We start from the raw sequence: 23,386 nt of genomic DNA, 5'->3' as shown, positions 1-23,386 counted from the left end.
TAAGACATTATACTATGAAAATAACTAAAGTTGCACCGTATCTTTTTCAATTTTAACAAAAGGTCGAGACGACATAGAGAAGAAGAAGAACAAATAATTCCCCGATAGCCAAGTGGTACAGCAAGGTATGGAACTCTTCATTCCATCCTCCTAACGGAGGCTATAGCTGGCAGGTCACGAACTTTGTTTGACCGCTCCTGCAAAATGACCTCTAGCCGAAAGCAGGAGTGCTATAAGGATCGTTTCAATCAGTGGTAGTACCGAAGGATGAAAATCCCAGCGAATTTAAAAAACACTGCAATCATGAAACTCTAAATCTCCCAAAAGAGTTATTGCTGAGGCGAGGTACTAGTGAACATAGACAGAATAAGGTGTATGTTTTATATATGTATATTTTATATTTAGTTCAAATGTTATTTTTCTAATCATTATTATTATTAACTTTATTTTAAATAGTTATCTTGTTAAAATTTTTGCTAAATAATAAATATTAAATTAACAAAAGTGCAATAAATACGCGCGAAATGTAAAACATTGAAACGCAGTACTATTGGCTGAAGCGCAGTGTGACGTCAAAATCTAAGATAAACTTATGCAATGGTATGGTTCCTAGATATTATTTTCGGTGGTTAGCGATATATTAAATTTTGATGTTGGTTTTTTATTATTCAATGATCTACATAATTATTATTTACAATGACTGAAAGTAGCTATGTTAAAGCACACTCAGATAATCTTCCAAAAATAGACACGTCTATGATGCTCTTTTATTTCTGCTGAATTTAAAATAGTGAAAGCTACTAACTTACTTTTACTACGTAATTTTAAAGTTATTTTAATTTATATTTTCTCACATTAATTCGTAAAATTAAACATAATTTAAAAATGCAGAAAATAGAATTTAATTGGTATTAGTACATCCAATGTTTTTTCTGTTATAAAAGATCTCAAAGAGAATCGTATGATAATCATATTAATGTTAAGTTTCTGTTTTAAGGTTATAGTTTTAAAGTAAAAAACACAATAAAATTATAAACTAAATAAAAAAATAACATATTCATTATACTGACTTCGAAATTGGTACCTTGTATAATATATTAACCACAACAATATAAGCAAGTTGTTGAAGATATTCTCATTGATTTTATTTTTTTATGGAAGTGATCACCACCGCCAACATTCTCCTGCAATACCAGAGGAATCATAAGAGTATGGCCGACCCTTTAAAAAAGTGTAGGCGATTTTTTTCAAGTTACCCATGTCGTTACGCATAACACAAGGAAGCTAATTCCACAGCTTCGTCGTACGTGGAAGAAAGTTCTTTAAAAACCTATAAGATTATTGCTAACACGTTCTAACTAAAATGTTCTAACACTTGCAAGATTATTTGCCTTTCGGATATACGCGCAGGGCAACTAATTCGTCTCATTAGTATTAACTTTAATACTCAATAGGGATAAAATTCTCACTAGCCGAGCCATAAATATATATTTTTTTTATTTCTTCCCGTTATTTATAGGAAAGGCAAAGGCAGAGAGAGACATGCAGCCATTGTCAAAGGTATAAAAATAAGCCACAGTGTCATACTGTCAAGTTGAAATTTACTGTCAAGTGTAACGCAAGTGTAAACTGTAAACTCCAACCAATACATACCAAAAGTGTAAACTAAAATACATCATTTGTTTTGCGTTTACTGTTTGCTGATGAAATGTTATATTTATGAATTGAAAATAATATCAAATAAAGTCCGGATAAATTTAATTCTGCTCAAACTTAGTTTTAACTGTTAGTTATGGCGCCTACTGTACAGTATAGCACTAAGGGTAAGTGTTTTGATTGCCACTTTTCACATGTCGTGTTTAATACTTTTTATTTTCTGTAATTTTTACTTAATACATATTTAGTTTTAATTGGTTTCATATATTATAATATTGTTTAAATTTGTCCAAATCTTCAATGTGTAGAATTTTTTTAGATACAGATACCGGTTCTGATTCTGATAGTGCCTCAAGTGGAAGCAGAAGTAAGAGCCCTAGTCCTGCACCTTCTGGGAAAGAAGGAAGTAGATCTAGGTATGTATAGTAGAGTATAAATTCCTTTTCCTCTCTTTCTATCACATGACTGTTATCTCTTCTGACAACCTTAGGGTTGACTTCTTTAGCTAAAACTGTACCTACCGAGAATAAGGTCTCTTACAAAAATAGCTCAGTTTTTTCTTTAATTTAAATAGGTATGAAATCAAATAATTGGAATTTTTTGGGAGATATTATTAACTTATTTATTAATATGGCTTTTCTAACTTTTGTATTAACTTACATTTATTTTTTTGGCTTACTCGTGTAAGACATTGACTATTTGACGTTTGAGTGTGTTTTTTTGCATCATTTTACATATTATATTGTAATTGAAATGATCTGTAAATCTTGATATAAAAGAGTGGCAATGAATTTCTTGCTACTTCTTCTCATTAGCTCAACCCTTTACGAAGTAGCGGTAGATTCAATAAGAAAAATATATTATTTTTTTTGACATTCATAAGTGTGATTTTCATGACCTACTTGAATAAACTGATTTTGATTTGATTTGATTATAGGTAATAAATAGGTAACTATCATGAATGGTAATTAAATTATAATAAATAATCACTTTAAATTAGATTGTTTCAATGTCTTTAGGAAGCTTAAAAAATTTAAATTTGTGTTGCTATGATTGATATCTATATTGTTTAATATGCTTTGATTTATTTCTGTTTCTCCATTTTTAAAATATTAGTTGGATCTGAGAAGTAGGTGACAACAAAAGTCGCTTGTGTCACTGCTCGTTCGTGAGTCTCTGCTGGTTGGCCTACTCTGTAGTAGCTGCCGCATGTTCTTACGATTTCTATACGTACACAGGGAGTGAGACAGGCCTGATATAACATATATGAGTGCTTTCTTTTTACTATAATGCTTCTTTTTTACAGATCAGGATCTCGTAGTCCAGCAAAATCTGGTAGTGAGTCACCAAAATCCAACCAATCCACACAGTCACATAGATCATCAAATGCCTCAAGAAGTAAATCAAATTCTCCAGCAGGATCAAATAGGTCGAGATCTGCTCAAAGCAACAAATCAAGATCATCAAGCCCTAAATCTCAAGTATCTGGCAGCCCAAACAGAACTTCTAAATCCAGATCAAGGTCTAGAAGCAATTCAGGCAGTGCTCGTTCGAGATCAGGAAGTCGTTCTGGGTCAGACAGTCCAAAATCCAGACCTCAGAGTCCTAAATCAGGATCCAGGAGTCCAAAGTCGCGTTCTGCTAGCCCAAAATCTCGATCACACTCTCCAAGTCCTAAAGCTAAAAGTAGGTCCAGGTCCGGTAGTGAGAGTCCAAAAAGTAGAAAATCCAGATCAAGGTCTGGGTCAGGCTCGTCTAGGTCTAATTCCCCAAATCTCATGATAGATGATGATGATCAAGGAAAGGAGAAATCTAAGAGCCGGTCACGGTAAGTCTTTATTTTTTATTACACATAACACTGACAAAATTAATTTTGCCAATATGCTTATCCAAAAATATAAGAAATAAAAAAGTTTAACTCACACAAAATTTCAGTTATAAAAATATTGTAGAATATCAATCTATAGACAAGGTTTACAACACAAATCTCAATAATATTATGCTGATAGATTTTTCGGTGCAAACAGAGTGAAATTTTATCAATTCTTAGGTTTCATCTGAAATGAAAAGTGTGGCTCTGGTGTTCCAAGAGAATGCGGATAGTGGTGATCACTTAGCATAAGGTGACTTGTATGATTGTTTATCGTCGCTTCAAAAAAAAATAGTTGCATTATTTTGATATTTATACATACTCTATTATTTCATAACTGCCAGATGGTTCGGCCAGACCAAATCCAACCAATTTTTTAGGCTATAAAATACATGTATCAAGACACTGAGGCGGCTTTTCTTTGGTAGCGCTGTTATTCACTTTTGAACGGCAAACCGGCAACAACGCCTTATGATATTGAAATATTCAAGTTCATTGAATAATTGACCAATGCACGCATTTTTTTAATTTTTGGTATATCGTCAGCAAATATGCTAACAAGTATGTACCTACATTTATTTCATATGTGCTAGTTTGATACTGTATATATCTCTATATTGGTATATATCTCTATATTGGTATATATCTGCCAATTGAGCAATCTATTTGTAATGGGAAGATGAATATTTCTGAAGGTAAGGTTTTCTAATAAATTTTCATAAGAAACCACTGTTCATATACTTAAGGGCTGTTTCACATTGCAACTGGGATTGGATATGGACCAGCAAGGGGAAAAGCACCTTACTGTTTCACATTGGCAAAGTGCTACTTGCTGTTAAGTTCTTTTTTACAATTTTGTCACTCAGGTCTGGATCAAGGCCTTCGAAATCTCGGTCTAGGAGCAAATCAAAGTCAAAGAGCCGATCTCGTTCTAGATCCAAGAGTTCCAATGCTTCTGAAGGAAAAGGTAAGTTTTATTTGTATATTTGGCAGGAATCTTCATGTGGGTTGAGATTTGAGTAATGTCAGGATTTATCTTATTTATATTAATAATCTCCTTTATGGTAATTTTTTTTTAATGAGATGTAACTGTATGGACATATAGAGGCCATTTCAGGAGAGCCTTCCTGACTGTCTGCCAAATAACATGTGCTTGCACTCATGCACCAGCTCTCTACAGCAAACTATTATGGTTACATTTATCTAACAACTGTCTCCACTTAGTGTGTTATGTTTGCCTATTGCCTTTTTGTGAAAAGAAAGTATGTTGATATTATTGTATCTAGTTCGACACACTTTTCTTACACAAATTATCTTGTCCCAAGTTAAGCATATATAGCCTGTGTTATGAGTTACAAGACAATGATATATTTAATACAATATACTTACTTAAACATACATAAATTCATATAAACATACATAAATACATTTAAACATCCATGACTCGGAAACAAACATCCACATTCATCATATAAATGCTTGCACCTACCGGGATTCGAACCCGGGACCTCTAGCTTTGTAGGTAGGATCGCTAACAACTCGGTCGTCAAAAAAGTTTGTGATCGTTCTTTTTAAACCCAAATAATACAGGGGCACATTGTGGAATATTACAATCGAATATATAATAAATGGTGCTGCACCTTTAACAGGTGCTGCATAGTATGATGACATATCAGTGCATTTATTATTCATAGCTTAGGTAAAATTAGGATAAAAATCACATAAACTACCGAATATATTAGATGCATCAACCCACATACCTACATACACTATAACAAACGCGTTGCGTAGAGATGTCGCTTCATTGTGTGTCTTCTACCGCATTTATTACGGGGAGTGTTCCGAAGAGCTGTTTAGCCTGATTCCTGCCGCCGAATTCCACCTTCGCACGACACGCCACAAGTTAGGATATCATCCCCACCATCTGCATGTGTGGCGGTCCTCCACAGTGCGGTTTTAAAGGAGCTTTCTTCCACGTACTACAAAGCTGTGGAATGAGCTTCCTTGTGCGGTGCTTCCAGGACGATACGATATGGGTACCTTAAAAAAAAGCGCGTACACCTTCCTTAAACGCCGGCAACGCTCCTATGATTCCTCTGGTGTTGCAACAGATTGTGGGCGGCGGTGTTCACTTAACACCAGGTGACCCGTACGCTCGTTTGTCCTCCTATTCCATAAAAAAAACACAAACAAAGGCATTAAGCTAGCTATCAACACAATTATGCTTTGATAAACCCATAAATATAAAAGATAACTTTAAATTTAACAACAGCAGACTAGTTCTTTTTTTAAATAGAATTTATGTTTTAAGCACAATTGATTATTTTCCTTTGTGATCAAGTAAACCTTACAAACTAGTTGAATTTATAGAAAATTCAGCTCTATAGATATATATATTATGGCGACTCATATAGCCCAGTGGTTAGTGATGCTGACAACTGAACTGGAGGTCTCGAGTTCGAATTCCGGTAGGTGCTAACATTTATTTGAAGAATATGGATGTTTGTTTCCGAGTGATGGATGTACATTTATGTATGTTAAATAAATATATACTGTATTAAATATATTATTGTTTTGCACACATAGTATAGGCTATGCCTAGTTTGGGGCTAGATAATTTGTATAAAATTATGTAAATATTATTATTATATTATCTTTAAAGTTCAGTCAATCTATATCCTCATATCCCTCTACCTGAGTTAAAATAACATTTTTTTTTATTATATTGATGATATTTCAGAAGAGAAAAAGAAAAGGCAAGTACTGTCCGACTCTGAAAGTGATGGAGAAGAGAAGATTTCGAAACGCAAGGGCTCGGGCAGCGATTCAGATGCGAGTGGCAAACCAAAGAAGAAGACGAAGAAACTGGAGGATTCTGATGAAGAGAATCAGGAGAAGGGTGATAATGGTATTTGAATTTATATGTATTTAAACAGATCCTATTTTTTGAATTTATACTTCTTTAGGCGCGTTATGAAAAAATGATGAGAGTGATATTATAAGATGCGCGCGCATCACTGTATCACAAAAGTAACAGGGTGAGTTGGTTCCTAAAATTTTCTGACGTTTGCGACATTCGTTATTTTTTTTTGGTTTCTTCGTACATTATTAGGATAGGCAAAGGGTTCAAGCCCGTACAGCCATATTCGTTATTTAATAATAAATTATCAAAGCCATCGTTGCAAGATTTTTACAATATTGTTCTTTCTACAAACGTAGAATAGTACGAGGAATAAATAATTTTAAGGATTTTTGTTTTGTTAGGCCAAAGAAGTGTGTATCTATCGTGCATACATAAGTGCACACACACTCTTTTTAATATTAACACCACAGACAAGTGGACAGTCATGTCAAATGTTCAATGCAAATGAACTCCTTTGATTTATTTATTAATTATGTTGAATAACTTACAGTTTGTTTTCTTACTGACTAGCGGTAGTTCAAAGTTCTATAGCGTATTTGATCAAATTTAAATATTTTATTAAAAATAAGATATAATATAACACAAATTATCTTGCTCCTAGACATAGCCTGTACTATGGGTACAAGACAACGATGTATTTAATACAATATATTTACTTAAACATACATAAATACATAACATCCATGACTCGGTAACAAACATCCGTATTCATCATATAAATGATTGCACCTACGGGATTCGAACCCGGGACCTCTAGCTCAGTAGTCAGGGTCACTAACCATTCGGCTATATGGTCGTAAAATTATATATAAAATATCACTTATTGACATTCAAAACCTAGCACCCATTCCAAAAAGGTTTCCTCAGTAAAATAGAATGCATATATGCCTCAGACCTGCGAAGAATGGGCACAAGAAACTTATATCAAATTGAATTTAAAAATGGTATGGTTTCTCAAAATCAGTGCAAAGATATATGATTTACATCTTCGAGATATGTATGTTTGTAAAAAAAAATAAAGAATTGTTTAAATCAGCTAATGATCTAAATCCGCGGAACCGACGTGATCCACAAAGACTCGTTTTTCACGATGTTCCAAAAATTAATAAATATAATAAAAGTTGTGTATGTAATTGTGTTCGTGTTTATAATAAGTTACCGAGTAGCATAAAAAAATTAAATTCTAGATTATTTAAGAATAAGCTGTATAGTTGGCTAAATGGTTATAATTTTTATAGTGTTAAGGAATTTATGGAAATGAAATTCTGATATTCATTTTGTTTAAATATTTGCATGCTAGGAATAGTGCTGGCAAAACATATAAGCTCTTATTATTTATTTAAATTTAAACACCATTGTATACTATGTTTTTTGCAAATAACTATATTATTATTATTATTATTATTATTATTATTATTATGGCCATGATATTATATTCTTTCAGTTACTGCTGACGCACTTTTCGGTGATGCGTCCGATATTAGTTCTGATGAAGACAAGGAAAAGCGATCAGATAGGTCCCGATCACGGTCGAGATCACGCAGTCGAAGCCAAGCAAAGTCTGATGATGAGAGGCGCTCTGGCGATGAAGCGAAAGCCAGCGGTGATGAGGTAAGTTAAAAAGATATGGATTTAAATCTATGAGTCTGGATTCTCTTCTATCTTATATTATGTCTAATAATAATAAAATAACGGGCGCTGTTGAATTCGATATAAATATTAGCGGTTACAAAAAATGTGATTTTTTTTTATTTTTGCCTTTCTTGTAGTCAACTCTTGAGGTAGACTTGGACTCAACAAAATCTGTGAAGGCATTTATGTGAAAATTTATTTTAATCTGAAAAATTGTGTGAATTGTATTTCAGAATTCATCGAACTTCTTAACGCTAAGATTATAACCACTAACCGTAAATTCCGTCCCTTTTCCTGCCTAGGATTCAGTTCCTCCGAATCTAGCTCGATAGAAGCTCAGTAGAAGGTGCGTCACGAACGCAAAAATGTAAGACATCGCAAAATTTTTACCTGTTTTTAAAGCGGTTACTTATGCTGCAACAACAGCATACACGGCGCCTATTTCTGCCGTGAAGCAGTAATGTGCAAACATTACTGTGTTTCGGTCTGAAGGGTGCCATAGCTAGTGAAATTACTGGGCAAATGAGACTCAACATCTTATGTCTCAAGGTGACGAGCGCAATTGTAGTTCCGCTCAGAATGTTTTGGTTTTTCAAGAATCTTGAACGGTACTCCATTATAATGGGTAGAGAGTAACAATTATCATCACCTAAACGTCCTGCTCGTCTCGTCCCTTATTTTCATAAAAAAATATATGGTATTAATTAGTAATTGATCCATCTTCTAATATATGTCTCTCTTCTAAGGAGGATATATAATTAGTTGAAATAATTTTATCCATTCAATATACATAACCAAAATAACTTCGACTAATCCTCGAAATGTTTTTCCACTTAGGATGCTCGCGAGAAACCTGAAGAAGAAGAAGAACAGGAGATACCAGAGACTCGTATCGACGTTGACATGCCCAAGATATGGACGGAGCTTGGCAAGGAGCTGCACTTTGTGAAGTTGCCTAACTTTTTGTCTGTGGAAACCAGGCCGTATGACCCTAATACTTACGAGGATGAGATTGATGAAGAAGAGACTCTGGATGAAGAGGGCAGAGCTAGGTAAGAAGAACATTACAATCAGCCTTTAGTTACCACATTATATAGTCAAGTTAGTGTATAGTTCAATAGTTCTATGTCAATGGAACCACATGATTTTAAGTATTATATAGCAAGCTATTTATACATTTCATAATTTGTAATAAGTTTTAAATTCGAATTTTTTTGAATATTCAAATATTTCTCTACATGTTATAAGCATAAAATATTGGTGATCTTCCTGATTAGTAATTTATTATACTTATATCAAACACTGTTTGCCCATGGAATATTTGTCGAATGTTACGATGTCGAGACGCATTAAATAATTGGGCATAGTGTACCGTTGTACAACCCTATAGAATAATGCTCTTTCAGTGCAGCCCTGTTTCACTGCGACCAATGTGATCTATTGTGATAGCCACTGCTAAGATTGATTCTTTTCGTGAATCTTATTATTATATCTTTTGCTTTTGAGCTGACGTATCTCAAGTGGTTGAAGAATTAGACTTCCCAAAGAGATGCTGCGTTTACGCATTAAAGGACCACATTCAGAGACGGGGTAACGGGGTTTCATCTGCACTATTACAGAATCTACACGCTCTGCAATCTCTGAGACTTAAGATTGAGAGGTGTTTGTTTAATCTATAGTGCCACGTACGGCCGTTCCCAATATACTATCTACAGATAGCGATAAATTACTATTTGTCAGTACTTTGAAGCTGTCCCAATATACCCGATAAGTCATTCTTATCGCCTTATATTGGCACGCGTGAATTGCAATTTCCATACAAACTTCTATCGCTGGTGAGGCTATATGTCTTCCCATTGACAGACAGCATGTACGGATACGGCGAGTTACTGTCGACAAGTTTATTGGGACAGAAAAGTCAACGATAGTTACGATTTTTATCTCAAGTAGGCCACAACCGGAGATAGACTGAATATTGGGAACGGCTGGTGTCCTGGTTGGAATGCGTAAGTTTTCTCTACTTAGCCCTAGTGCTTAATGTCTCCCAGTTACATAAAGATTTAATAACTGGAACATGTTAAATCACCATACCAGTGGGAGGCTCCTTTGCACAGGATGCCAACTAGATTATGGGTACCACAACGGCGCCTATTTCTGCCATGAAGCAGTAATAAGTAAGTATTACTGTGTGTTTCGGTCTGAAGGGCGCCGTAGCTAGTGAAATTACTGGGCAAATGAGACTTAACATCTTGTCTCAAGGTGACGAGTGCAATTGTAGTGTCGTTCAGAATTTTTGGGTTTTTCGAGAATTCTAATCGGCACTGCATTGTAATTGGCAGGGCGTATCAATTACCATCAGCTGAACGTCCTGCTCGTCTCGTCCCTAATTATTATAAAAAAAATCACTGGTGTAACAACACAGACCTTTGTAACGTTTTTCATAATATTACCATCGATATTGAGTATTTGTGAATCCCTATGCCTCGCTTAAATCCGGTTATTGCAACTCCGATTGCACTGATACCTCATATAATATTTCCCCGCGGGTAACGAATTTTTGACTTAACCATAGAGGAAATATTGAGATGCTTTAGAAAATATTGGTTCCATTTTCAGGCTCAAGTTAAAGGTAGAGAACACAATAAGATGGCGTACAGCGTTCGACAAGGAGGGGAACGCAGTGAAGGAGTCCAACGCCAGGATGGTGAAGTGGTCTGATGGCAGCATGTCTTTGCACCTGGGATCTGAAATATTCGATGTTTACAAGCAACCCTTACATGTAAGTTAAATTCATAAGAGACGGAAGATATGAAGGAGACATTGAAAGGAGAGTGACTGCGAGAAACTGTGTATGGAGCACTGCATGCCTTTATGAACGTCCAGGCTGTGCCAAAAGAGGTGCGAATGGCTGCCCATAATGGAGTGCTTGTCGCGACGTTAATGTACGGTACTGAGAGTTGGGTATGGCAGAAGAAGCATAAAAGCAGAATTAACGCATTTGAGATGCGATCACTGCGTAGTATGTGTGGGGTGAGACTGATTGATAGAATTCTGAATGCGGTAATATGAGCACGCTGTGGCCTGAAAAAAGATGTTGCTTTGACACGTGGAGCGAATGAGTGAAGAAAGAATGAAGCATCAAATATATAAGCCAACAAGTGTGTGTGGGCAGGTCGACCAAATTGGGGACGTTTTGAGAAAAGGAAAGGTACTAAGCACCCGCAACCGGCCAGCATGTATGAAAAGAGTTATAAATGTAGAGGAATCGCTTGAAGTTTGTAAGGATAGAAGCAAGTGGCATTCTATTGTCTCTGCCTACCCCTACGGGAACATGGCGTGAGTATGTGTGTGTTTGAGGTTTTTGTACTAGCAGAACATGTAAGTGCAGTTTTACACACCCCATTAATAATTACCCCATTAGTAATCTATATTTTAAATGAAACAAAAATTAATCGAACAAATACCACAAGTTTTCGAGCTGTAGCTTAATGTATTGTATACATAGGGTTCTATTATCTCTGGTGAGTGGTTTTATTTTTGCTCCAAGGAATGGCAAAGATACACGCATACAGCCAAGGCGGTGGGAGGCTCCTTTGCACCGGATGCCGGCTAGATTATGGGTACCACAACGGCCCTATATACCGCTATTTCTGCCGTGAAGCAGTAATGTGTAAGTATTACTGTGTTTCGGTCTGAAGGGCGCCGTAGCTAGTGAAATTACTGAGCAAATGAGACTTGACATCTTATGTCTCAAGGTGACGAGCGCAGGTGTAGTGCCTCTCAGAATTTTTGGGTTTTTCAATAAGCCTGAGCGGCACTGCATTGTAATGGGCAGGGCGTTTCAATTACCATCAGCTGAACGTCCCGCTCGCCTCGTCCCTGTTTTGCATAAAAAAACAGGCGGGAAATGTGAAAATAACAGAATATACCTAGCAGCATCTTGGTAAATTATATTAAAATATATTTTTTCTTTAGCTTACATTAAAATATTTACCTAGTCTAATGACTTGAACATGGAAATATTATGTATGTACTATGTATTAGCCAATATTTCTATGTAAATACCATACGTTACCGAGATTTAGTTGTCTGTGGCACCAAAAACACGGTGCTGTTTTGGTGACATTATAGTACGGTAAACTATGCTTTTAGACCATAGAGTTTACATTTTTTCAAAGACTCAATAAAGTATATATATATTTGCCCTGTACTTTCTCCGGGGCGTAAAAAGAATAGGGGAGTCCCAGGCCCATGGGTGTCGTAAGAGGCGACTAAGGGCTTTTTAGAAGTGGGAGAGTCACGCTGCCGTCTTATGACGTCAGCACAATCGGGCCAGACTCGTCCGGGTTAATTACCACACTCGCACAGAATACCGGCGTGAAGTAGCGGCCTAGTGCCGCTATGTTTCGCATAGGTTAGTGTCGAGGGCCGGAGGCCATCCCTTCCCCCCCCCCACACAAATTATGAGAGCGGTCCGTAAAAAGATATTACCCCAGGAGGGTACCAGCTCTACCAGAGCCGGAGAATCCCTCCCCGAGCACTCTCGCTCGGGCCGCCCTTCGTATTCTGGGGTGGGCACTGAACCGCGCATGACCGAGGACAAACGAGGCAGTAACACCACGGCACCCCGCTCCACGCTCAACGTGGACTTTTGCAATATCAGGGGAATTCACTCCAATTTAATCACCGTCCACCACCACCTTGAGACGGCGCAGCCGGCCTTGTGTTTCCTTACGGAGACGCAGATATCTCGACCTAGCGATACGTCATATTTAACGTACCCCGGGTACAAAATTGAGCACAACTTTTTGCCTCATGCCGGGGTTTGTGTGTACGTTAGGGAGGATATCTGCTGTCGCCGTCTCGGCAATTTTGAGGGTAGGGACCTGTCTACTCTCTGGCTCCGCGTAGATTTAGGCGACCGCGTCCGTATCTATGCGTGTGTCTACAGGTCCCATAGTGGTAACGCAGAAACCGATCATCTCATGGGCTGCGTTCAAGCTGCAATTGACGTCGTGCTTGCACAGATCCCCTCCGCTGAAATCGTGGTCTTGGGTGATTTCAACGGGCACAATGCCGAATGGCTTGGATCACGTACCACAGACTACGCAGGGCGATCTGTGCATAATTTTGCATTGGCGTATGGTCTGTCCCAATTGGTTGAGTCGCCAACGCGGCTCCCGGATGTGGATAGCCACATGCCGTCCTTATTAGATCTTCTGCTGACTACACATCCCGATGGTTACCAGGTCTTTGTCGACGCTCCTCTTGGAACGTCCGACCATTGCCTGGTCAGGAGTGTAGTGCCTATCCGACGCCAACGTCGCAGACCACCAGCGACCCGCCGCGTTTGGCACTACAAGTCAGCAGATTGGGATAGGATGCGTTCCTTTTTTGCATCCTACCCTTGGGGCAAGGTTTGTTTCTCTTCGGATGATCCTAGTGCCTGCGCCATTGCAGTAGGCGATGTGATACTGCAGGGCATGGATATTTTTATACCAAGCTCTGTAGTACCGATCGGTGGCAGATCACAGCCCTGGTTCGATGCGTCAGTTAAAGCAGCATCTGACTGCAAAAAACAGGCGTATCGAACTTGGGTTGCGGCGCTGGGCACAAAGGACCCGAACTGCAAAGTTCTTAAGAGGAAATATAACCGTGCCTCCAGATTTTTTAAGCGGCAAATCGCCCGTGCGAAGTCTAAGCACGTCGTCAAAATCGGCGAGCAGCTTTCCAGTTACCCGACCGGAACACGCAAGTTCTGGTCGTTGTCGAAAGCTGCTCTTGGTAACTTCAACCAGCCGTCCATGCCGCCGTTGCACATGAGGAATGACACCCTGGCCCATACGGCAAAAGAGAAAGCCGAGCTCCTGTGCGCTCTTTTCGCCTCCAACTCGACTCTTGACGACAACGGAAAAACACCGCCGACCATCCTGCAGTGTCAGAGCTCTATGCCTGAAGTACAGTTCAGACAGAAAACTGTAAGGCGAGCTCTGTTTTCGTTGGATGTCAGGAAGTCGAGCGGGCCGGATGGCATTTCTCCAATCGTGCTTAGAACGTGTGCCCCTGAGTTGACGCCGGTGCTAACGCGTTTATTCCGGCACTCTTATTCCAAAGGCGTAGTCCCTGACTCATGGAAGTCAGCCCTTGTCCATCCGATCCAAAAAAAAGGAGACAGTTCGGATCCGGCGAACTACAGGCCTATTGCTATCACCTCCCTGCTCTCCAAAATCATGGAGAGCATAATTAGCCACCAGCTTTTAGTATACCTAGAGGGTCACCAGTTGATCAACGACCGACAGTACGGGTTTCGCCATGGACGGTCGGCAGGTGATCTTCTGGTATACCTAACACATAGATGGGCGGCGGCTATTGAAAGCAAGGGGGAAGGCCTGGCAGTTAGCCTGGATATAGCGAAGGCCTTTGATCGTGTATGGCACAAGGCGCTCCTCTCAAAACTTCCATCATTTGGGCTTCCCGAGAGCTTGTGCAAGTGGACCTCCAGCTTCCTCACTGGGCGTAGCATACAGGTCGTTGTCGACGGATATTGCTCGAACCCGAAGCCCGTGAATGCTGGAGTGCCCCAAGGCTGTGTGCTATCTCCTACGCTGTTTCTTCTGCATATCAATGATATGTTGGACACCTCCAACATGCATTGCTATGCAGATGACAGCACTGGTGATGCCGTATACACGGGCTATGCAGGTCTCTCTCGGGAAATCGTCGACCAGTGCCGGGAGAAACTTGTGTCTTCTATCGAGTCCTCTCTCGAGAAGGTCGCGGAATGGGGTAAATTGAACCTTGTCCAATTTAACCCCCAGAAGACTCAAGTTTGCGCGTTTACCACTAAAAAAACCCCATTTGTCGTATCACCGCTCTTCGAGAACACTTCTCTTAAAGCCGCGCCTAGTATCGGAATACTGGGTCTCGAAATCTCGAGCGATTGCCAATTCCGTGGCCATCTGGAGGGCAAAGCCAAATTGGCTTCGAAGAAGCTGGGCGTCATCAATAGAGCACGGCAATACTTCAAGCCGGCCCACATTCTAGCGCTCTACAAAGCGCAGGTCCGGCCACACATGGAGTATTGCTGTCATCTCTGGTCTGGTGCACCCCAGTATCTGCTCGATCCATTTGACCGCGTGCAACGTAGAGCAGCTCGAATTGTCGGGGACTCAGTGCTCTGTGAACGGCTGGATCACTTGGCGTTGCGTAGAGACGTCGCTTCATTGTGTGTCTTCTACCGCATTTATCACGGGGAGTGTTCCGAAGAGCTGTTTAACCTGATTCCTGCCGCCGAATTTCACCATCGCACGACACGCCACAAGTTAGGATATCATCCCCACCATCTGGATGTGTGGCGGTCCTCCACAGTGCGGTTTTCAAGAAGCTTTCTCCCTCGTACTACAAAGCTGTGGAATGAGCTTCCTTGTGCGGTGTTTCGGGGACGATACGACATGGGTACCTTCAAAAAAAGCGCGTACACCTTCCTTAAAGGCCGGCAACGCTCTTGTGATTCCTCTGGTGTTGCAAGAGAATGGGGGCGGCGGTGATCACTTAACACCAGGTGACCCGTACGCTCGTTTGTCCTCCTATTCCATAAAAAAAAAAAAAAAAAAAAAAAAAAAAAAAAGTATGTACTTAAAGTACTGATCATGGCTGTATAAATGACAGATAAAAGTTGAGAAGTAGAAAAATTAGTAAACTGGAATTACCTGCCTTGTGCGGTGTTTCCAATACGATACGATATGTGTAGCATAAAAACACCTTCTTTAACAGCCGGCAACGCTCCTGCGATTCCTCTCGTGTTGCAAGAGATTGGTGTGGAGTGGGTGATGGTGATGGCTTAAGCTCAGGCGTTCTAATTTATTTTATTTTCATTTCCAGGGTGATCATAACCACTTATTCGTCCGCCAAGGTACTGGTCTACAAGGGCAGGCAGTGTTCCGCACCAAACTCTCGTTCAGGCCGCATTCCACGGACTCGTTCACCCACAGGAAGATGACGCTCTCGGTAGCTGATCGATCAACGAAGACGTCGGCCATCAAGATCCTGTCGCAAGTTGGAACAGATCCGGATGCTGATAGGAAATATCAGCTTAAGGTATTGTTTTTAAAACTTTAGGGCCCCTTTTTGACATACTGTGATGGTGATTTACATATACCAAGCTCTGGTAAAGGACTATTCGCTTTATTTAAAACATTCGTTCTTTATAATTAAGAGAAAGTATGAAAATATGAGACTGTTGCCTTTTTTGCTTCTCATATATTCTTTACAATGTAATGTAGGTGTATAAAGTGTTTTTTTTTGGAAATCGTCATAAACACAAAATTTACACCAAGAACAAATATTATCCTAATAGCCGGCCAAGTTGAGTAATCGGCGCCTATTTCTGCCGCGTGAAGCAGTAATGTGTAAACATTACTGTGTTTCGGTATGAAGGGCGGCGTAGCTAGTGAAATTACTGGGGAAATGAGACTTAACATTAACATAACTTATGTCTCAAGGTGACGAGCGCAAGTACTACAATTGCTTGCCGCTCAGAATTTTTGGGTTTTTCAAGAATCCTGAGTGGCACTGCGTAGTAATGGTTAAGGCGTATCAATTACCATCTGAACGTCTTGATCGTGTCATCCCTTATTTTCATTAAAAAAGTACTTACCATTTGAAGTAAAATTGTTTCTGTGGCGAAGGTTAATAAAATATGACTTTCTAATGTTAAGGTTTTTTAATAAAAAATCTTATATTTCTTTTGTCCGTCTGTTGTAACTGAACGCCTTCTAAACGGCTTGACCGATTATAATGAAACTTTCTGTATGTCTTCAGGTGGATTCGAGAATGGTTTATAATTTAGATTCACAATTGAACTACCTCCTAAACAGCTGGACCGATTTTGATGATTTTTTTGAGTGTTCCAGTGAATTTGAGATTAGTTTTGATTCTCAATTCCATCCATATAATATAATTCTCCTACTCATGTGTATGTTAATGACCTCTTCCTAACGGCTGGGCCGAATTTTCAAATTTAAGACGTGTGTAAAGGACAACGTTTGTCGGGTCCACTAGTATTTTTATAAAAATATAAATAAATTGAAACCATAAATTAAGTTATTATTTGGCAGCATGCCTACTATACCTGTAATTTAATTTACAGAAAGAAGAAATGGAGCTTCGAGCCGCGATGCGGTCCCGAGCGTCGACACGCCCCAAGCGGCGGTCGGGAGGGGGCGGAGGCGCCGGGGGAGCCGGAGGAGGTCGCGCGGGAGCCCGCGACGACTCCGAGGACGAGGGGGGCGTGTCCCTCGCCGCCATCAAGAACAAGTACAAGCAGGGGCAGAAAGGTGACTACTTTCAAATTGTATTTGTGTACTAACTGACCCGGCAAACGTTGTTTTACCATATAAATTATTTTTAGAGAGTCAAAGTCGGTCAAGCCATTTAAGAGATTAGCCGGAACAAACAGACAGTCAGACGGATAGACAAAAATTGTAAAAAATGTTATTTCGGTGTGTGTAAATTTTGTTTTTCAAATTTTATAAGGTGACTACTGTTTGCAGTTAAGCAGGAAGGACTCAAACCACACAAAGACACTTTTGAGTTATAGGCGTTTGAAGTTTCAGCTCTAAATAATCTTCCATATCAATAATAAATATCCTAATAAATATTAAAAAAAAGATCGTTTACTCTTTTTTTATATGAGAGGGGGCAAACGGGCAAGAGGCTCACGGGATGGGGAGAGGTGAGGCAACCGCCCATGGACATCCGCTACAACAGGTGTGTCAAGAAATGCGTTGCCGGCCTTTAAGGTGGGAGTATGCTTTTTTCTTGAAGGTCCCTAAGTCGTATCTGTTCGGGAAGACCACTGCCGGTAGTTGATTCCACAAAGTGGCTGTGCGAGGCAAGAAATTTCGAACAAAACACGCGGTTGTGGAATGCCAGACGTCTACGTGATGCGGATGGTACTTTGCACGTAATGTCCGGTGGTGGAATTTGGCCGCTGGAATCAACCCGAACAGCTCCTCTGAACACTCCCCGTGATAAATACTATAGAAGATACAGAGAGAACCCACATCTCTACGCAATGCTAGAGAATCAAGCCGATCGGCGATGATTTGATCGTCGATGATTCGAGCCGCTCTTCGTTGTATGCGGTCAAATGGAAGAAGCTGGTACTGGGGAGCACCCGCCCAGAGATGAGAACAGTACTACATGTGAGGCCGAATTTGCGCCTTATAAAGTTGCAGGCGGAAGCTTTTAGTGAAGTACTGTCTCGCCTTACTGAGTACACCAAGCTTTTTAGAGGCCAGTTTGGCCTTCTGTTCCAAGTGACCATGGAACGTCGCTCGATATATCGACGCCAAGTATGCCAATACAGGCTGTGACAGTTAGAGGAGTGATCTCGAATCGAAGGGATACGACAAAGGGAGACTTTTTAGTGGTGAACGCACAAACTTGTGTCTTCTTGGAGTTGAATTGGACTAAATTTTGTCGGCCCTATTCCGAGACTTTGCAAAGCATAGTCTCGATTTCAGACACAAGTTTGTTCCGGTTCTCGTCGACGCTATCCCGGGACATGTTGTCACGGCCGGTGTAGGAAGCATACCCCGTGCTGTCTGCATAGCAATGAATATTGCTGATTTGAAGCATATCATTGATATGCAGAAGAAACAGCGTAGGGGATAGCACACAGCCTTGCGGGACACCAGAGTTTATGGGTTTTAAGTCGGAGCATGCACCGTTGATAACAACCTCGATGCTCCGATCAGCCAAAAAGCTAGTGACCCATTTGCACAACTTCTCGGGAAGCCCATAGGATGGCAGTTTCTGCCAACGTGCTTCGACTTTGCGTCAGCAATAACTCTTTTGAAGGACCTGGAGGCATTATTGATGTGTTTTTTAAGTTCGCTGGAATTCACATCCTTAGATACCACCGCATTGACCCAAGCCTGATAACACTCCTGCTTTCGGCGAGAGGCCATTTTGCAGGAGCGGTCAAACCATGGTTGGGACCTGCCACCGATAGGCACAGAGGAGGATGGAATGAAGAGTTCCATACCTTGCAGTACCACATCAGCAACAGCGTCAGCAGCGGCATCTGGATCACCCAGCGAAAAACAGATCTGCCTCCACGGGTAGGATGCAAAAAAGCACCGCATCTCGTCCCACTCTGCTGACCTATAGTGCCACACGCGGCGACAGCCTAAGAAGCGGGGCCGTGTTAGGCGCGTGATCGGCACGGTGCTCCGGATCAGGCAGTGGTCCGACGATCCCAGAGGAGGGTCAACGGAAACTAGGTAGCCGTCCGGATGTGAGGTCAACAGAAAGTCCAACAGTGAAGGTGTATGATCTTGCACATCTGGGATTCGCGTTGGCGCAATAACCAGTTGCGTCAGACCATATGCTAAGGCGAAGTCGTGAACAGATCTCCCTGCATGATCGGTGGTACGTGAGCCTAGCCATTCGGCGTGGTGGGAAATAAAATCGCCAAAAAACACGATTTCTGCAGTAGGGATCTGCTCCAACACGGAATCTGTAGCCATTTGGATGTGTTCGAGGAGCAGATCAGTCTCTGCGTTACCGCTATGGGACCTATACAGGCATGCGTAGATTCGCGGATGGTCATCGCAGTCTACACGCAGCCAGATGATGGATAGGTCCTGTCCTTCAAGAAAACTCAGGCGTCGAGAACAGACATCTTTTCTGACGTATACGCACACGCCACTTATTTTGACCAAAGTGTGATTTGAGGCCTTTCTGTTTAACTAAATCCATTTTATATAGAATCCCATAATCGTGGGAGGACCGCACCTCCTTGGGATGTATCCAAATACACATCACATTCCCAGTCTGTAAGGAGCAGCAAAAGTGTGCTTAAAGACAATGTAAGCACACTTTTCTCCTTAGTCGTGTGTCAACTGTCACTGCCCGAATCGGGTCATAACTTCAATATATTACATAACCTAATCTGAATAAATGCTCTACATTGCTGCTCCTTGACCAAGTATATTTTAAACAACTGGAGTAAATGTGGTAATGTATAAATATAGTAGTCGAAACTTATTGGTGTAATTTGACCCAGCGGAGGTTAACTTGTTTTAAAGCTAAATTAAAGAAATTTATTTTTGAGCACCAAAAAAAAAGGGAACTATAGACACCAGTGCAATCTAGTTTCTTGTTGAAAACTGGAAGATCAGCGCTGGTTGCGTGAGTAATTAGCATTACTCTGAAATGTGACCAATTTGCGGCAAACACTACAATTTGTAATTTGTTTTGTATATATGTTTTTTCTAGTATATTATGTAAATATTGTGTTTGTTACAAATAAATATATTTCTCTCTTTCTTTCTTGTTCCATATTTCGGCTTTGTTTTATATGACGTTATTTTTCTATATGTGTAGAATGTTATTGGCTGTATCTAATAAACTGCAACAGCAAAATTTTGACAGAGTAAGTATTTGGATTGCAATTTTAGAACGTAACTGCAAAATTTAAAAATTGCCGCGAAGAGAGTATGTAAGGTACACGGTTACACTTACCGTATATTATGTTTGATCGGTTGTTTTGTGAAGTATGTTGACACATTCACTGCTAGCACTGGAATATAATCCAGAATTGGGCGTTAATCACGCAATATTCAATTTGAAATATGTTCATTCAAATAAGGATTTAAAATCACATATTTAACGGCAAAAACTACCACCGATTCGAAATAGTGAATAGTGTTTCAGACCTGAAAAGAACTGTTGCAAGAAAGAAATCGCCTTAAGAAAATCATTTATATTATAACAACCTTTACTAAACAAACGTTTTTAACAGCTCTTTTAAATTTGATAACACATTTATTTTATACATTTTCTGGGATCATGTTGTAAATGCATTGATATACATCGACCAATAAAAGACTTATTAACTCGACTTAACCGACTAGTAGGCATAACAAGTTTATGTTTGTTCCTCGTGTTAACATTATGATTGTCTAAGTTTCTAGCAAATTCCTTAATGTGCTCATGAACATACAAGAACAATATCTAGAATATATTGAAATGCAACAGTCAAAATGTTTATAATAAAATTCTCTTAATGGTTCTTTAGGAACTAGGTTATGAATAGCGCGGGTAGCCCTCTTTTGCAGCACATATTGTATTCATATCGGCAGCGTTGCCCCATAGCAATATACCATAGGACATAATACTATGGAAATAACTAAAGTATACAAAGTATAGAAATATAGTGCCATTTAGAACAGTAAGAGAAGCTTGACCGATTAATTTTGTATTTGCAGGCACAGCATCAGCGATATACTCTTCGGAGTCGGACGGATCTGATCTGGAGACTCGTCGCGCTCGTCGGTTGGACCGGGCCAAGGCTCTCAAGGACTCCGACGATGAGGGCAGTGATGTCGACCCTGAAGGTGACGGTGACGCGAATGATGCGTCGCAACAAAGTGGCAGCGCGTCTCATTCAGCTAGCGATAGTGAATAGGCGCCTATGACGTCAATTAGGCATAGTTCACATGGCAAAAATAAAATCGGTTTATTTCTCTTAACAATTTGATTATATTTTTAATGTTCAAATAATAGGGTTGGGAACGAACTTCGTTGGTTCGCTACGATTCATACGGCAAGAAAACGAATAGCTGCGGTAAACGCATGAATTTCACCCCGAGTGACATATTTTCAGATTTTCTCCGATGCGTCGAAATATTTATAAACATCGATATGTATACCATTCAAGGGGCTTTTCTTGCACAACATTAATTAGTAATACATATTATTCATGTTTAAAATATGTATGTTTGGATGTTTGCTATTCAATTTTGTTATACAAAAGCTGTTAAAATTTCTCCCAACTGCCTGACAACCTCGGTACATATTTAATAAACATGATCATATTATAACGTTTTTTGCTTTCTTGACGTTTGTGTCAACAATTTTATGACTGATTTAAGCGCCTCTATGTATTTAACGAAACGAAATCTGAAAAAAATTCGTGTTGAGTAATGCTGTGTGAACTAGGCCTTAGCGTCACTCAATACAGTACATTTATCGAACATGTATACAATACAATACTGAACTCTGAAGGAGTAACTGGTATTGACAAGCTAAAAAGTAGCTGGGTTTGCTGTTACATAAAAATAGTTAGAATTTAACCCGAAACGAATGAAAGGCATCATGCGAAGAATAAGGCTAAAAGAGATATATGGAAGATGACGGACGTGAAAACTCCCTAATGATAATTTTCCAGAAATAAAATCTGACTTGATCGGTTTTTCGCCGCTAAATATCCGTCTGTCACCAACCATCCGAATTGAAATGTTCCTTAAAGTATGAAGTATGCGCATCTTTTTGAATGAAGCAAGCACTTGTCATGTAATAATATTAAGTTTTGTGTACATATATAGTTAGTTTATAACGTTTTAAGAAATAAACATTGACAAATAAGTTATTTATTTATTATTTGAATTTCCTTTCTATGCTGGCCTAAACTATACACAAATACAGGGTATAAAACAACTATAAAACATATAAAACAACTATATAACATATAAAACAACAGTCGGGGCAATTAGACCATGATTCTGATGATTGGCTTATGATATTTGCACTGAAAATAAATAAAACACTTATTAAAGTATTGAAACGCGTGTAATTGTAACTTTGTTTTTACATTAGATTTTTTATCATGAATTTAGCTGTCGGGTTATCGTTTCGAAAACTTTCCAGATCTCATTTTCAGGGGGACTGCAGATGAAATGTGTCAAGATAGTATTCGTCATAGGTAGTTTTAATGATTAAGTGCGCACACTTGCCCCGTACGACTTACCTGAAGATTATGACGCTTTTAGTCATATTAGATAGACAAGCTACCGTCGTTCGTCCGGCAGAATGCCCTACGGACGTTGCAGCTCGATATGTCATAATGAAACAATCACGGTTACTTACGCAGTAGACCACGAGTCTGCGGACGTGGCCGTTGCTACCTACCCGCAAGTGCGTTGCTCCGAAATAATAAAAATATTGCTTTGAAGAAAGTGATTTTTTTTTTTTATTTTTTTTTATGCCAATACGGAACGAGACGAGCAGGACGCTCAACTGATGGTAATTGATACGCCCTGCCCATTACAATGCAGTGCCTTTCAGGATTCTTGAAAAACCCAAAAACTGAGCGGCACTACAATCGCGCTCGTCACCTTGAGACATAAGATGTTAAGTCTCATTTGCCCAGTAATTACACTAGCTACGGCGCCCTTCAGACCGAAACACAGTAAGTTTTCTTAATAAGTAACTTACACATTACTGCTTCACGGCAG

The 23,386-nt window shown here is 39.6% G+C and overlaps 1 protein-coding gene across 1 annotated transcript; it reads left to right on the top strand.

The window, feature by feature from the left end:
- The first annotated feature begins 1,617 nt into the window (after positions 1 to 1,617).
- LOC126977829 (another transcription unit protein) lies at positions 1,618 to 22,517 on the top strand. The gene is made up of 11 exons (XM_050826451.1): positions 1,618 to 1,823; positions 1,976 to 2,072; positions 2,963 to 3,484; positions 4,393 to 4,493; positions 6,267 to 6,434; positions 7,894 to 8,060; positions 8,919 to 9,133; positions 10,698 to 10,860; positions 15,963 to 16,178; positions 17,230 to 17,416; positions 21,359 to 22,517. The coding sequence occupies exons 1-11, from the start codon at positions 1,793 to 1,795 to the stop codon at positions 21,556 to 21,558; spliced, it is 2,067 nt and encodes a 688-aa protein (XP_050682408.1). The 5' UTR covers positions 1,618 to 1,792; the 3' UTR covers positions 21,559 to 22,517.
- Positions 22,518 to 23,386: the final 869 nt, after the last annotated feature.

The sequence above is a fragment of the Leptidea sinapis genome, chromosome 46, assembly GCF_905404315.1.
Source record: "Leptidea sinapis chromosome 46, ilLepSina1.1, whole genome shotgun sequence".
Taxonomy (NCBI): domain Eukaryota; kingdom Metazoa; phylum Arthropoda; class Insecta; order Lepidoptera; family Pieridae; genus Leptidea; species Leptidea sinapis.
Note: the sequence above shows the minus strand (reverse complement) of the source record. Positions and strands in the feature narration are given on the sequence as shown.

What these genes read in the sequence shown, in the direction of transcription:
- LOC126977829 (XM_050826451.1), top strand. Translation starts at nt 1,793, where the DNA reads ATGGCGCCTACTGTACAGTATAGCACTAAGG. An exon ending in TGTACAGTATAGCACTAAGG is followed by an intron (nt 1,824 to 1,975) that starts GTAAGTGTTTTG and finishes GAATTTTTTTAG; the next exon opens with ATACAGATACCGGTTCTGAT. An exon ending in AAATCTAAGAGCCGGTCACG is followed by an intron (nt 3,485 to 4,392) that starts GTAAGTCTTTAT and finishes TTTGTCACTCAG; the next exon opens with GTCTGGATCAAGGCCTTCGA.